Below are 16,303 nucleotides of genomic sequence, written 5' to 3'. Positions count from 1 at the left end.
GGCCGAAGAGCAAAGAAAGGAGTGCCCAACAGACCTGTCCTCTTTGAGGACCTGGACATTAGAATGGTGTCTCTGAATGAACTTATGAACAAAAGTACATCTTGTGAAGGTGGGGTGTAGGTAAGATGGAGAGGTAGATAGCTTGAGTAGTGCTAGGTAATGTGGGATACATTTTAGAGGAGAGAATGGGGGAAAACACGTATTTCTTCCTTCAGAAATCCCTATGGAATTTATGGGGCCGCCAGAAGTGAACAAGTGACAAAAACACACACACAATGGGTTGCTGTGGGTTTTCTGGGCTGTATGGCCATGTTGTGGGCAAAACGTCAGGAGAGAATGCTTCTGGGACATGGCCATACAGCCTGGAAAACTCACAGCAACTCAGTGATCCCAGCCATGAAAACCTTTGACAGCAAACACATAATGAAATTGATACAGGCCTCCATATCAGCTCTACTACTTTCGACAGTCATGCCGTGATCTCCCAGGGAAATGTATCACAGGGCTGAGATGGGGTTAAAAGAAGAATATCCACCTGAGACTTCCAATGCTTCACAAAACTGTAGCCTCCACGATTCAGGAGGGAGGGATGAGAGTAAATATAAGTATAAAATGGGATTATTTTAAATAATTCCTGTCCCATTCCCAAAAAATGTTTAGTGGTGGTTTATATAGCATAATAAGAAAGGAGCCACACACACATACCCTCACAACATACCTCCTGAAACAGTGAAGTGCCTACCTTGTTATCATTTTGACAAGTTGCAAACTCAGGATGCTCATTTCATGATTGGGGGGGGGGGGGGGGGAAGGAATTAATGCCAAATGTACCTTATATTCCGGCATATAAGGCGACTGGGCGTGTAAGACGACCCTCAACTTTTCCAGTTAAAATATAGCGTTTGGGATATACTCGCCGTATAAGACTACCCCTCTTCCAACACACACCAAATTTAAAAAGCATCAGATTTGATTTCAATATGGTAATTTTCCTATTACCGTACCTCCTTCTCTGTCTCTCAGATCTCGCACATGCCCCACTTCACTGCAGTCTTCAGGAGCGAGATCAGAGAGGCAGAGGAGGAGGTACGGTAATAGGATACAAGGGCGGGCCAGACAGGTAAAAGAGGTGTGTTTTTCTGGGCCCAGGGCCACTCTATGTCTTTTTCCCATACCCCGGGTGCCCCGGACGTCTGCAGCTTGCTCCACCCTTCACTTACACCTTCTCGGTGAGGTGCCCCTTCATCTCACCATCGGGACTGCATTAAGTCCACGAATCCTGATGAATGGATTTTCTTCCACCATTCTTGTACAGCGTCGTCCTTAATGCTTTCATACAGTTGCTGCATACGGCAGGGACACAGCCACTGCCATTTTTGAGCTCCCCCACAATATGCAGCAACCATATTAGAAGCTTCAGCACCCGCTCTATAAGACGACTCCAGGTGTATAAGACTACGGCAGCATATAAGACGACTCCCATGCATAAAGCTACTCCAGCATATGACAATTCCCGTGTATAAGACTACCAGCATTGAAGCGATGGTCCTCCAACATCAACTCTGCTGGGCCGGCCACGTTGTCCGGATGCCTTACCACTGTCTCCCAAAGCGGTTGCTCTACTCTGAACTTAAGAATGGAAAACGGAATATTGGTGGACAGGAAAAGAGATTTAAAGATGGGCTCAAGGCCAACCTTAAAAACTTTGGCATAGACACTGAGAACTGGGAAGCCCTGGCCCTTGAGCGCTCCAGCTGGAGGTCAGCTGTGACCAGCAGTGCTGCAGAATTCGAAGAGGCACGAGTGGAGGGTGAAAGAGAGAAATGTGCCAGGAGGAAGGCGCATCAAGCCAACCCCGACCGGGACCGCCTTCCACCTGGAAACCAATGCCCTCACTGTGGAAGAAGATGCAGAGCAAGAATAGGGCTCCACAGCCACATGCGGACCCACAAGGAAACCCATAATGGAAGACCATCTTACTCGTCCAACGAGGGATCACCTAAGTAAGTAAGTAAGTAATAAGACTACTCGCGCATATAAGACGACACCTGGCTTTTGAGAAGATTTTCTTGGGTTAAAAAGTAGTCTTATATGCCAGAATATACGGTAATTGTGACCACATCTGTAAACACGAAGCAAATTCGCCAACTCTTCAAAGTGTCTTGGAGTCTTTATTATCAACATCACATAAGACTGTTTTAATTTTTTTTCAATTTTATTTTTTGTTAAATATACCTCTGCAGGGCACAATCACATACAATCAATACGATTGGTAAATTACATGAGCTTTATCCCAAGCATATATGCACCGAAATGTCAAAAAAGTTATTAAAAAAATGAATTCCACCCAAAAAGGTGATAATGACTTAAGAATGTCTCTGGGAGACTGGTACAATCCTAAAAAGACCAAAGGAAACTTGGCTTAATCCCCCCTCCCCTCTCACACACAGAACCATAAAGAATGCACACACATATAAAGAAATCCCACAACTGGAAATGGCCAGGGGACTCTTGAAGGAAGAGTGGGGAAGGCTTGATGATCAAAAAACAAAGAGCAAAATCTGGATTACTGACTGCTAGTCTTTGAAAAGTAATAAAAATGCCACCATGCTGTTGATAAGGTTGCCTTCAAGGAAAGGGGTACATGGTTAGCAAAGAGGCTGCTTACATAGCAAGCAGAGACTGCAAGGCAATTGTAAACTCACAATAGGCAGCAGAGAATCCCTTTATGGGTTGTGTATAGAGCTTGAAACAGAACGCTGTAAAGACAGCAGGCAACATAGTTTGCATTACTAGTAAATCATGCTCTTCATCCCTGGCTGTCTTACCTAATGCTATACTTGGTAAGAGCTCCTATGTAAATCCAGTTGTGGGATTCTGATCCAGTTACACAATCTGGTTTTGGATGCCAAAGACTTGTGAGTATTGTCTGCCACAACAAACTAACATTAACAACAAGAGGGCACAGAGAAGGTCTTCTTGCACGCATCCCACACAGTCAGCAGGATCTGAGTGGAAGACATTCCCATTTACAGTTGTGCCGAACATCACCTTAACATATACAAAAGCAAACAAATTTTGTTTATAGCAAACACCAAATACTCCACAGGATTTTGTTTTTATAAAAGATATGTATACATGTAACATCAGCATGTCTAATACTTTAATTTTCAGAATTACGTATTTTTTTTCTTTTGGAAAAAACCCAAACTTGTAATATTTTTTTAACCTAAAATTAGATCATTTTTGTTTGTGGAAAAAAGCAGCCATACATATGTAGGTTATTTAAACACAGAAAACTTGTATTAATCATCAGAACAGAAGCTATCCAACCATCAATTAGTTACTGATGCTATTACTAAAATCTTAAGATATCATCACAATGAAAACTGGGAATGATCACTGCCTCTCAAAATCTCAAAAAGAAATTAAAAATGCAATTATTTCAGCCATAACATTAAAACAGCAAAAGTCTATTGCCATATCTAACATAATATCACAGAAACCTCATTGCAGTAGTAAGGGAAGGGAGCATTTCTCGTTTCAGTGTAACTTTTGCACCTCGCCAATATGGCCCTTCTAGTAAGTACAGAATCATCTCTAGGATGATTAAGCAAATAGGGATAAAAACTTGTTGCTTCTCAGATTGTATTATTTAGCTGATAAGTACTCAACAAGCTGCTGTTGAATATTCAAATTGAATTCCAAACAAAACCAGGTCAGTCCACAAACCGGGCTGATGGTGAATTTGAGAGAGCTTTCTGGGTTCCCATTCAATGATCTCTCTCTCTCTCTCTCTCTCTCTCTCTCTCTCTATATATATATCATTCTGCTCTCTATAAGAAATGTAGTTAGCCGCGATTCATGTCTTACAAATGATGGACTTGCTACAATTTCCAAATACGAAAGTGTGGTTCATCTCAACCTACGATTTGTTCAAAGAAGCCAGTATAATAAAACTACAATTTGAAGTCAGCTTATTTCAACTAATCACAGATTAATCAGAGTTCTGCCGTGTTCTGTAAACACAACACGCTGCATCTAGTATGAAACTGAAATAAAAAACTACCTCACTTTCATGGCTGCCTTGAGAGGGAAGCATATCGACTTCATTACTGATGTGGCTCACACTTTTAACATTAAACCATGCATTACCAATATTATCCAAATATACTCAATGTGTAATTTTCTGGAGTTCTTTCTGGAACAAATCAATATGGAGACTGGATGCATAATATAAATGCTGTCAACAATCACCCCAATGCTACAAAGACTAATTAATAATATTAACCTTTGAGTTAGTAAACCATAATAAGCCAACAAATATCTAGGTATCTGATCTGGGTAGGTCTGTCAGGTCACAATTTGGTGCTTTAGCCTGCCACCATTAGAAAAAGGGAGAGAATACACAGAACTCCCACCCCATTCTTCCCATAGTTATTTACTCATGTTACATCCCAGGTATAAAATTAGGAATCCTGCTTACAATAGTATGCAGGTTGTGGGCATGGATGCTGAAAGCTAAAAGAACGAGCAGATTAAAACTGGGCAGGGCTATCTCAGGAAATGGAAAAAGCTATATAAAATACATAAACATATATAGACCACAATGCAAGTAACTGATAATATTGAGAATGATTAGGAAGATAACTCTATGGGACTGCTTACTTTTAAAATACCCCATGCGCCCAAAATTAGCAAAACCATAAATATGGTGCTTATCACTTACATACGGTTGACTTTATGGTGAATGCACTGAGGAGTGTCTAACCGGATGGGCTGCTGTAATGCTTCAGACAAATGGGTAGATGATATCACATTTCCAGGATAAAACTCAACATACTTCCTGCAGCTAAACACCTCAAATCTGCCTGGGAAAATAAGCATGCAGTGTGTGTTTTTATGCAATTATTTTTCTCAATCTCTTTCCATTTGATGCTACTTCTATTTTAAAGTCTTGTTTCAGTTTCTATTTAAAACATATTCCTATAATTGCTTTTACTAGAAAATTTCAAGCAGGGGCAATGAAATTAAACAGGAACTTTTTAAAAAATAAGCCCTTTCTCCGATAGGATGTTCAAGATATTTTTGTAAAAGGACTAAAGGAATTAGGTTAAATGGCTGCAAGCATACTGATGCTTAAACACATCATTTCTGAAATGTGCTTCTATAATTCACCATCATCGAATATATGTTTCGACGGTTTGACAGTCATGAGTTTTTACATTGTTCTACCACTCTTAAGAGCTGAAAACAAAATATCACAAGATTTTCCATTCAGTCTGGCTAGAGCAGTAAAGTAGATTGCAGGAAAAGAAAACAAAAAACCAAAACAAATCATGAATGAAGTACAAGTCTTTGGCTCTCCTTGAAGGAAAAAAGGGATATTTTCCACATTTATACAGACCCCCTCATTTGCCTACCAGTAGGGGCAATACCACAATTGTGCATCACTGAGTAATAACACCGTTAGAAAAGGCAACTTCACAGAAGTTATTGGCTAAGCAAATTCATCTGAACGCTTTATTTTGAGGCAGCAAGCTGTCAATAGGTGCATGATCAGAGAGGATGATAGGGCATGCCAGAAGAGGATAGGTGAAAAGACAAGAATAGCAAAGTTAGAATGGATACTGCAAGTCCTCCATGTCCGAAACCATTTAAGTAGATGTGAAGGGCCAAGAACAACAAGGTATGTTTGTTCCTACCAATGATACATTTGTTTTCAAAGGAACAAAGTTAGAATGGAGACAGCAAGTCCTCCATGTCCTAAACCATTTAAGTGGATGTGAGAGACTAACAAAAAGATATGTTTGTTCTTACCAATGATACATTTGTTTTCAAAGGAACAAAGATAGAAGGGATACTACAAGTCCTCCATGTCCTAAACCATTTAAGTGGATGTGAGAGACTATGAACAGAAAGGTATGTTTACTTTTACCTATAATACATTTGTTTTCAAAGGAACAAGGAACATCCTTTCATAAATGTGCCTGAAAAATAGCAGAATTATATTTCTGCGTACACCAAGTCATTGCTTTAATGTTATTCTGAAATCTGGGCCGTAAATTAAATTCTTCAAATTTACCTGTAATTTTTCACATAACATGCTTGACATTGAATCATCAATGCTTAAATAAGCACACATGACAAAACCTACTTTATGATGTATTAGTAGCTAAGTATGAAGACAATATCTCGTGCGTTCTACTGTGTTTAAAGGTAACAAGGAGTGTAAAAATATCACAAACACTACAGTGGAAAGGATGTGTTAATCTTACGAGTGGTTAACTAGTCGTAACTGTGAGTCTAATTCTAATTAAACCTAATATGAAATGCAAAAACAAAGGTCTGTGAAGTGCTTACCTATGATCATGGCATAAACATGCACATATATTTTGTTTCTATCCTTGCTGATGGAAGGCAAAGATTTTCAGATCTGTTCAGTGACCAAAAGTATAGGATTTGAAGCTGATGTGAAGACAAAGAGATTGTAGGGCCCCAGATATGGATACATAAGTTGAAAGTTTTATGGGCCTGATTTCTACCACTTGATAGGAACTACATACAAGGGAAGAATTGTTTTGATGCAGTGAGATCACCAGCATATTTTTATATTTCTGAAGTTTATACACTTCTAATTTCAAAGATTCTGAAGACTGATTTTAGGAAGCCACTCAGTTATTGCATAACAGAAATTTCTCAGTATTTCCTCAATTTGCTTACTAACTTGGAAGCAAGTATTTCTATCTTCTCTACGTATTAAATGGTAGTGCAAAATCTCAATGTACAAACACAAGAAAAAGTAGTTTATAAAAAAAGCCAGGTGAGAGTTACACTATTTTTTTCAAGTGAAAGATAATTTCACCGAACCTCCTTTTTCCCTAATTCCATGAATTCACCTTTAAAATTTTTACCTAAAAGGGAGAGGGAAAACAGGAAACTAAGCCAATATCAATGGGGTTGACAGAGGTTAAACAAAACTATCTGCTAGTGTAAACAGGACATTCAACTAGATAGAATACCGCACACAAAGTACAACTACGGGAAAGCAGTGGGACAAATATTTAAAAGCCTCCTTTGCAAGCTCACACTCAGAACACCTAAGTTTATAGGAGTAAAGTCTCTATCTGTGTCAATAATACAATTGTCACACACTCTACACATTCCTCCATGTGTTACAATGAGTCAGTGTACAGAAGGGAATTCAGGCATGTGTAGAAATGTTGTTTCTTGTGATGTCCATGACCACACAAGTGTCCATTCAATGCAGAGTCTGTACAGGCATATGCATATTAGAAATGGTCTAGTTACATGTAGATAAGGGACAGCTGAGCAAACCAATATGGTCCTGCTTTACAGTTAGTATATACATCTATATAGATTTCAATGAAAATGTATATTCTCTCTCCCCTTGGTCAGTAAAGACTAATCAGAACAGAAAAACATCTCCTTTCTAATATATATGAACCAGACTTTTATTTTCTAAACAAAGGCAAGACAACTATGTTCTGGACTAGATACTTCAGATTAAGAATAATGTACTTGGTTCATGGAAAACGTAGTCATTGTGTCAAAGTAAATGGACAAGAACCTTTACAAAGAAAGTTAGTTAAACTAGTTATTACACAGCATACTATTCTCAGTCTGCCTAAGAAAGTTGTGATGAACATTCTCAACCTAATTTAAATGAAAGTTGTTCTACCAAAAATTTGTGTAAAGATATGGAGGTGATGGGAATGGAGAAAAAATATTTCCAATATATGACACAGAGAGCATAGCTGAAGAAAAAGGAAAGGGATGAGAGTTCAAAAGCCATTTGAAAGTTCTTTCCAATGCCTCTACCTTCCAGATGCTTCATAACAGCTGCTTTCATGTAAAATCATTAAAACATTCCCAATATATATGTGTGTATATAAAGATATAACAACATATATATGTGTGAGTATATATACACAAATATTTACTTATTTATTTAAATAAAAAAACCCAAATGCTCAAATTGCAAGCCAATTTGTAAGATTTCTAGTCACTGAGCTCCATAGGATAGAATCAAATTCAATGTGAAATAGTATATAAATGTGGTGCCTTGACTAAGCAACATAAATAATCACTAGTCAGAAGAGATTTCTGCCCGGAATCTCCTACTGGTAGGCAACAGGTAGGCTGTACCCTCTCCCATTTTGTTTTATCATATCGATGCAAAACAGCTGACAGATGGTTTTACCTTAAGGGACCTTAAAGGAAGAAAAATAACCTAAAACAAGATTAATAATCTTCGGCTTTTACCCAACCAAAGCAATGCTTCAACTTATTACATAGCCAGTGTTTCCCAAGATTTAATAGCACAATTTACATGGAGAAAAAGGTCTAAAAGATGCACAAGAGCTTTAAAAAGGATTTCCACGCAGTGTATCTCAGCCCATGTAAAGGCAGGAGAGTGAGGAAGAAGGAAGTCAAAATGTGCATAGCATGTAACAGTGGCATCTGAAGAAGAACAACGGAATCTACAGAAGTGAGAAGAGTTTCCATTTTATGCAAATCCCGAAGAGTGTTGTTTTTAAGACAGAATTAGTGAAAGTAAACACAAAGAGTTTTGTTTTCTTGGAAGCCAACTGTTTCTCTTATCCAGAGGAGGCTCGGGCTGTCGGACATTGAAGCTGACAGTGAGTTCCCCTCAAGATAGACCAATGACATTTAAGAGCAGGTTTGGGTACAATCAAGATTGGAAGAAGGAATGCTAAGTAGGAGCCTGCATTTCTCATCTCCACATTTGTCAATCATATCCAAAATCAAACTGTAGCAGCTCTCTACATATGCTAATGCCAAACCTTCCTGACATTATAATATCGTTAAATATAATCCACCTTTATGATGCACCAAATAATTGCAGAATCTCTGCTTTGGACATTAACAAAGAAACAAGGAAAATAACCTTCATTTCCCATTTTGCTCCCCACATCTTTATGTCATTGAAATTCACACCTACAATTATTTCCAGATTTTTTTTAAAAAAAACCCTACTTAAATGGTGACTGTTTTTCATCTACCCATCAGTGCAGCTAGTATACATGTGCTGCCTTTCAAAGGCGGTAAGATCAATACATTTTATTTTATATCAAATGAACTGCTAAGCAATGCCACTTTCTTCAGAAATAAGTTAAAACATTTCAACTCTGATGGTTTTGTGTGTGTGTGTGTATTCTATGATGTTTGCTACTGCGAAAGTCATGTAAAACACTTCACAAAGTTTCAAAGCTTTAAAAATATTATTGGTAATGGCAGGATCTAGCATCTATGAGGAGAGTTACTTTCCGAAACGCTACAGGAACAGGAAATTTGGAGCTTCCTACCCCAGATTACATTTCCTATTTTCATTTGAAACTCACCCCAAAGCAGTAGTGAGTGAGGTTGTTTGGAAGGGGAAAGGAAAGAAGCCTAGAAGGAATTATACACTGGGTATGTAATAATACCAAAATAAAAGAGAAATCTACCTCATTAAGATCATACAATTAATCAAACAAACAGAGTGTCTGTGTGTCTATATATATACACATATATATATACATATACATATATATGTATACATATACATATACCTATATATATATTCTGTTTTTTAAAGCCCTGGCATCCAAGGCATCCAAAGTTATTAAAATAAAGTTCATTCACAGAACAAAAACAAATTTAATCTGAGTTGCTTGCAGATACTGCTAATTTTCATTTTTTTAATTAAAAAATGTGTTAATGTGAACTATGTGCAGGGTTTGTTTCTAGTAGTGATGGTGTGCACATTGTCTCAGGACTTGCCGCTGTTGCAGTCCTTGCCCACTGCCTCCCATTATCCCAAGGAAAGGACACTGTAGCCTCTGACAGAAGCAGAGGGATATTCCTGTTCCTTCAGGGAGCAGAAGCAGGCATGGCTCCAGTCCTTTGCGCGTCCTGGTCTTCTCCTCCCTCTTCAGTATCCTCCGACAAACTCAGAGCTGTAGTTTTGTTCATAAGAAGGCCAATATTTTCCTGGGTCGAAGCTGATCCATTTGGAACGTCACTGCTGAGGAAAAAATGCCAAAAAGGGAAATGAACACCAGTAGCCATTAAGGAAGGAAGCATGAGAGAGAAACTGAGTAAAATTGAGACCTTTAACACAACTGTCTACATTATGCCGGAATATCAATAACGATCTATGATGAGAAGGTTACAACACCAGAGTAAAATAACGCAACCTTACAGTCACATTGAGAGCTCTAAATATTGTACAAAATCATAAAAAAAACCCATGTTGAACTTTAGTGAACCTGCTTTCAAATGATATGTTTGTTAAAGCCATTTCTATCAAAATTTTAAATGAATTTTAATAGAGTAAAACCAGATCACACATTAAAGGAAAATATACTCTCCCAAGTGTTTTGCTTGCATTGTAAAAGCGAGTGCATACTTACTTCCACATCCTCAATTTTTATAGTGATGTTACATCTGTATTGTCAAAGACTTTCACAGCCGGAATTACTGGGGTGTTGTGTGGTTTCCAGGCTGTATGGCTGTGTTTAGCAGCATTTTCTCCTGATGCTATGCATGCATCTGTGGCTAGCATCCTCTGAAGATCTTCTGAAGATGCCAGCCACAGACGTAAGGAGAATTTTTTCTCATCAGGAGAAAATGCTGCTAGAGCATGGGCATACAGCCCAGAAACCACACAACACCCAAATGTTTGACCTGTTTTGATCTACCAACCTCAGTATTTCAGTAACTAGGGTGATATGCTAAGACCTGTTCAAGTGGAGCATGAACAGTGACAATTACTAGACAAAGGACAAAAACATGGCGAAGTCCAAAGCTTACTCCCCTAGCTGTTCCTTTTCAAAGTCATCTTTAGAAAGTAGAATTAGGGCATAGGGAAGGGAAGTGAGAATATTCCACCTTGTCTCCTGTGCTATCCTAATAATATAATATAATGTAATATAATGTATTGCATATACATATAATATTTATAATATTATAATGTAATGCAATATAATACTAATAATAGTATGATATTATAATTATATATTTATATTACATGTAATATTCTCATAATATTACAATATAATGGTATAGTACAATATAGTAATAATTAATACTTTTTTTGTGGTGTCAGGAGTGACTTGAGAAACTGCAAGTTGCTTTTGGTGTGAGAGAATTGGCCGTCTGCAAGGACGTTGCCCAGGGGATGCCCGGATGATTTGATGCTTTTATCATCCTTGTGGGAGGCTTCTCTCACATCCCCGTATGAGGAGCTGGAGCTGATAGAGAAAGCTCATCCGCCTCTCCCCGGATTTGAACCTGCAACCTGTCGGTCCTCAGTCCTGCCGGCACAGGGGTTTAACCCACTGCGCCACCAGGGGCTCCATATTTAATACTGATATTGTACTATGCTAATAATATAATGTATTGTATGTATATATACCTTGTAAGCCTCTCTGAGTTCCCTTTGGGGTAAGAAGGACAGCATATAAATGTCGTAAATAAATAAATAAATAAATGTACATTCAACTCATTAAAGAATGTCTTGGCATAGCTATTCAATGAAGTTCAATGACATATAACACTTCTGATAAACACATTGATGTAGGCCACTTTTTTACCAATAAAACATTAGAATTTAACTTCAGCATATTGAAAGTAAATGCCATAGAAATACATGGGAAACCACCGCTTCTATAGCCATAAGTTCAGTAAGAAACTAACGCTCAATGTGAACTTGTTAATGCTGCTTTGCTCCACTGTAGAACAAGAGTTTCTGTCTGTCGGTCCTCCGGGTGTTTTGGACTTCAGCTCTCCAAATTCCTGGCAGTTGGCCAAGAAGGTGGGGAGTTCTGGGAGGTTCCAAAACCTGGAGGACCAAAAGTTGGGAACCATGCTATAGTTGACATTCAACTTCTTCACCTCCACAAATAAGTACAATCAAGTAATTGAAAATGAGGAAAGCATATGAGATATTTTGCTATGTTAAATTATTTGCCATACAGTAAGCATCAAATACATAGAAAAGACATATGTAACATGCAAGCCAAAAAGCCAAAAGAATCCCATGAAGCCTTGGGGTGTTATTAATCTGCTGTGTTGCAAATGAAAAATGGAAGAGCTTGTCAAGCATTTGTCCCAACATGTGGCAAGTAAAGCCAAGTCTGACTTCAATGATCCGATGTTTTGCTGGTCTGGTTATTAGGTCTAAGGCAATCCCGTATAATAATATTTCTAAAGAGCTGAAACCACTGTCATGCTGACATTCCTAAAAAAGGCTAATAATGAGTCAGACTCCCTAGGAAAAGTACACCGAGGCTATTGAGGATGTAAATGCTCTTTCTCAACTTCCTGCAGTTTCCAATCACACTTGCAAAGGTAAAGCACATAACCTAATGCACAATGTCACAATCTGAGTCAGTTTTATCAACAAAGTTGTTCTGTTACCTGAATGTCCCTCCAAGGTCTTCAGCTTGGACCTTGCTTTGTTGTCCATTTTCTGACTGCTTACTGGCACCCACTTTGCTTTTGATATCCAGTGAAGACTGGCTCTCCTTGGGGAAGGAAAAGAAAAATGTTCAATTTACTATTTTAAAACACATCTAACAGCTTGTTCCACAGCTGAGAAAAAAGGACAACTGTAGTTCTCCAGACTAAATTATACAGTCCAAGTCACACAAAAGCCACGGCACAAGGAAGCATAAGCCTAGACATACTTGTCCTTATCTAGTTCATCAAGATATGAAGCTTCCAAAACACACAAATATCAGGTAACCATGACTGAAGAAGTCTATAGGTTGTACAATACGTTTCCCTTTCCACATGCTCTTGAAATGGGTATTGTTGCATGGCAGAGTATAACAAAACAGTGAGTAGTAAGGAAGATTTTAAATTAAATTTATATACGGGGAAATATATATAAAATAATCCCAATGCTACTCAGCCAAATTATAACGATAACACCTCCATTACAGACTAGCTCACTAAAAATATAGAGGGAGCATGGTTGCTGAACCAACTGTTTATTTAAAAGTTAGGAACTGGGAACCACTGGAACTGAGAGACTTAAAATGATTCTTCAAAGATTTCCGCTGCTACCATATTAATAATAAACAGGCTGAGGTATTACTGAGAGGTTGTTCAGTAACGCACTCTGTGTCACTATAGTTTTCTTAGAGGATGTTAAAAGCTGACTTGAATAATGCTTTGACCACAAAGGTATTCACACTGTGGCTGGTATAAGTTGATAAAAATAACAAGAACGTTTATTGAACAGGCTTCAAATATTCAGGTACAAATGCTTAATGGTTTCAGTAAAATACTGGCATAAAATGCTTATGGTTGCGTTTGAGTAAAGATCTTAAAAACTTCTGGGTTACAAGTCTTAAAAGTTTCAACACAGAAAATTACTTCAGGAAATGAATCTCTGAAAGTAACTCCAAAAATGTCCCTTAGGTATCTAGCCAAAAACCTGAACTAGCCTTCCTTAGGAATTGAACAGACCACTAACTGGGTACTGCTCCACACAGTATTCCAGCTATTTACTCAATAACTGTTCTGAATACTACACAAAAGACTGACCCAAACTACTTCTTCAAAACCCAAACTGCTCTCACCAACACCCACACTTCTTCTCTCTACCCATTCCAAATCTCAACTGGCAAACTGGGCCCTCAAACTTCAGTTTAAAAGACACTTTTTCCTTTAGATCACTTAGGCTCTGCCCCCATCTTCCTAACCAATCCTAGGCCTTCTGATTTTGCCTCCTAGACTAGAACACGCCCCCTCAAGGCAAATCTAACCAAAGATGTCTTCTCCCTGTCTCCCTTCTCCAAAATGGATGCTGTGGCTTCGCCAGGCCCACTTCCTTAGGCTTTTGCCAGTTAGCTAAGGTAAGGGATTCATTACACAGGACCTGCTGAAAAAGCACTTGTTTGCTGTCAATCAATATTCAGCTGTATTGTTCTTTGCTATACAGTTGAATATGGTTGCTCATAAACATTGCTTATGAAGTAAAACAAAACTATATAAGTTACAAATCTTAAAAAAAAATCATTCCAGGCTCCTTAACATTGAGACTGGCTAACATTGTGGCTGAAAATATCAAAAGAGAGCACTTCCCTATGATGTACGAAAAAACACTGCAACTAACCAAGCAGTAGCAATAGCAGCAGCACCTCTTACATCCCTTTTGCTCCCCTATAAAGTGCTCACCATGCTCAGCTCTCGAGTTCTCTTCCCGATTTCCCTCTCCACCTGATGAAGCTCCAAGCTCAGCTGTTCACTTGAGATCATTCCAGGCCATTTAGGAGGCGGGGGCTGTGGTTGGCCTGCCAAGGCATTCGCCTCTCTCTGCAACATCAGCCTGTTACTAACACCCTAAATGCACAAAGCCAAGCACATACATCACTCAGCAGACAGAATACACCATGCAGACATTGGGAATCAGGCCAAAAATGCAGAATATTGCTGGGTTCCAAAAGCCATCATTCCCAAAAAAGTTTTACTAATAATTAAATAATGATTCACTGGAATCAGAGATATAAGTTATGAAACATCCTGACCTTTCAAAAACTTGTTTGATCTCTAATTTCAAGTTGGTGCACAATTTGTGAAACCAGGAAATTTAGTTAGAGAAATGACAAAGCAAGCAAACCGTCAGGTATTTTTATTTCCTGTAGCAAACAGATGGCCTTGAGAATATCATAATCGGAGTCATTGACATATTAGTTCTCTGAAATTATCCAAGCTTATAGCCATCTGTACATCTAGTGGCAGTGCATTACTTAAATTAATTTTGTATTATCTGAAGCACATCTGGCTCTACTAAAATTACTGCATCATTGAGAGAGAAGAACTTTGTAAAGAAACAGTCTGATGGAACTTCTCCTGAGGTTCTGAACTTCATCCTGTTCTTTTAATACCCTTGGATATAGTCCATCTGTTCTTGGAGACTTGAATTCATTTACACTAGCCAGTTATTCCTGTACTGATTTCGTCCTTTTTCCACGTCTTGTACACATCCCTTTTAAATCTTATCTCAACTGAAAGTTATTTAGACATCCATCCTGGTTTCTTTACATAACTATTTTTCCTCCTCATATGAACTGTTTGAAGCTGAACTTCCAATATTTCACTTTTTAGAACCTGCCATCCATAATGAACACATTTCATTTTTAGTATTCCTTATCATGGTATCACACTCAGTTTTTCCTTAAGAAATGATCAAATAATTCCAGATACTTTTGCTTCAAGGACAGTACAGATAATAAGGGACTGCTGCTAGGAATTCTTCAATTGAAGTAGCTGTTGACTCTCAAGGACCATCACATCTCTTCAAAAGACTGTTACTATTACTGGACTAATATGTCCTATTCTAGTCATTGCTATACCAGAACTGAAAGCCATCTCAAGGAATCAAATCAACTGGGTTGTTGTAAGTTTTTTCGGGTTATATGGCCATGTTCTAGAGGCATTCTCTCCTGACGTTTCGCCTGCATCTATGGCAAGAATCCTCAGAGGTAGGATCCGCAGAGGTAGGTACCTCTGAGGATGCTTGCCATAGATGCAGGCGAAATGTCAGGAGAGAATGCCTTTAGAACATGGCCATATAGCCCGAAAAAACCTACAACAACAGTGATTCCGGCCATGAAAGCCTTCGACAATAAATCAAATCAACTGTTAAGACTTGTATGATGACTTTTTAGTAGACTAGGAAGGAAAGGGCAGGAAACATACCGTATATACTAAGTATAAGCCAAGTTTTTAAAGCCATTTTTTAGGCTGAAAAAGCCTCCCTTGCCTTATACTCGAGGTAAAGTTATCTATTATTTTACTCTGTTGTTATTATTATTATTATTATTACATTTACATTATTTTACTTTATTATTTTATTACATTTATTATTTTACCCTATTTATTGTTATTATTATTACATTTATTATTTTACCCTATTTATTATCATTCCATTTATTAGTTTATTCTATTTATTATTGTTATTATTGCATTTATTATTTTATTATTTTTATTACATTTATTATTTTACTCTTTTATTACTATTTTTATTACATTTATTAATTTACTCTATTATTATTGGAAGGATACATAAGCACACTTACATTGAAGAAGGTTAGAATAATGGTTTAATCAGAGTTGGACAGTCTTTATCTTAAATTACAGCTTTATGTAAATATTCAAAAACATTTAACCTACTGATGCCTCGATTCATGCAATTCTATTGGATTAATTGAGGCTTACCAGTAGCTGCTGCATTTATCACCCTCGGCTTATACTTGAGTCAATG

At 37.9% G+C, this 16,303-nt stretch overlaps 1 protein-coding gene across 2 annotated transcripts in view; it reads right to left on the bottom strand.

Moving 5' to 3' along the window:
- Positions 1-2,196: 2,196 nt before the first annotated feature.
- Positions 2,197-16,303, bottom strand: part of RC3H1 (ring finger and CCCH-type domains 1) — a 61,193-nt gene continuing 47,086 nt past the window's right edge. Inside the window, exons 18-20 of one of the 2 annotated variants that reach the window (XM_060774394.2) lie at positions 14,215-14,379; positions 12,448-12,554; positions 2,197-10,051 (exon numbers count right to left, since the gene is read on the bottom strand). In XM_060774394.2, the coding sequence (XP_060630377.2) occupies positions 9,898-10,051; positions 12,448-12,554; positions 14,215-14,379 (426 nt within the window). In that variant the 3' untranslated portion in view covers positions 2,197-9,897. The remainder of the gene's footprint in view (positions 10,052-12,447; positions 12,555-14,214; positions 14,380-16,303) is intronic. The other variant, XM_060774395.2, reaches the window with a different exon arrangement.

Source organism: Anolis sagrei, chromosome 4 (genome assembly GCF_037176765.1).
Source record: "Anolis sagrei isolate rAnoSag1 chromosome 4, rAnoSag1.mat, whole genome shotgun sequence".
Classification (NCBI taxonomy): domain Eukaryota; kingdom Metazoa; phylum Chordata; class Lepidosauria; order Squamata; family Dactyloidae; genus Anolis; species Anolis sagrei.
The sequence above is the reverse complement of the archived record's forward strand: the minus strand, read 5'-3'. Positions and strand labels throughout refer to the sequence as shown.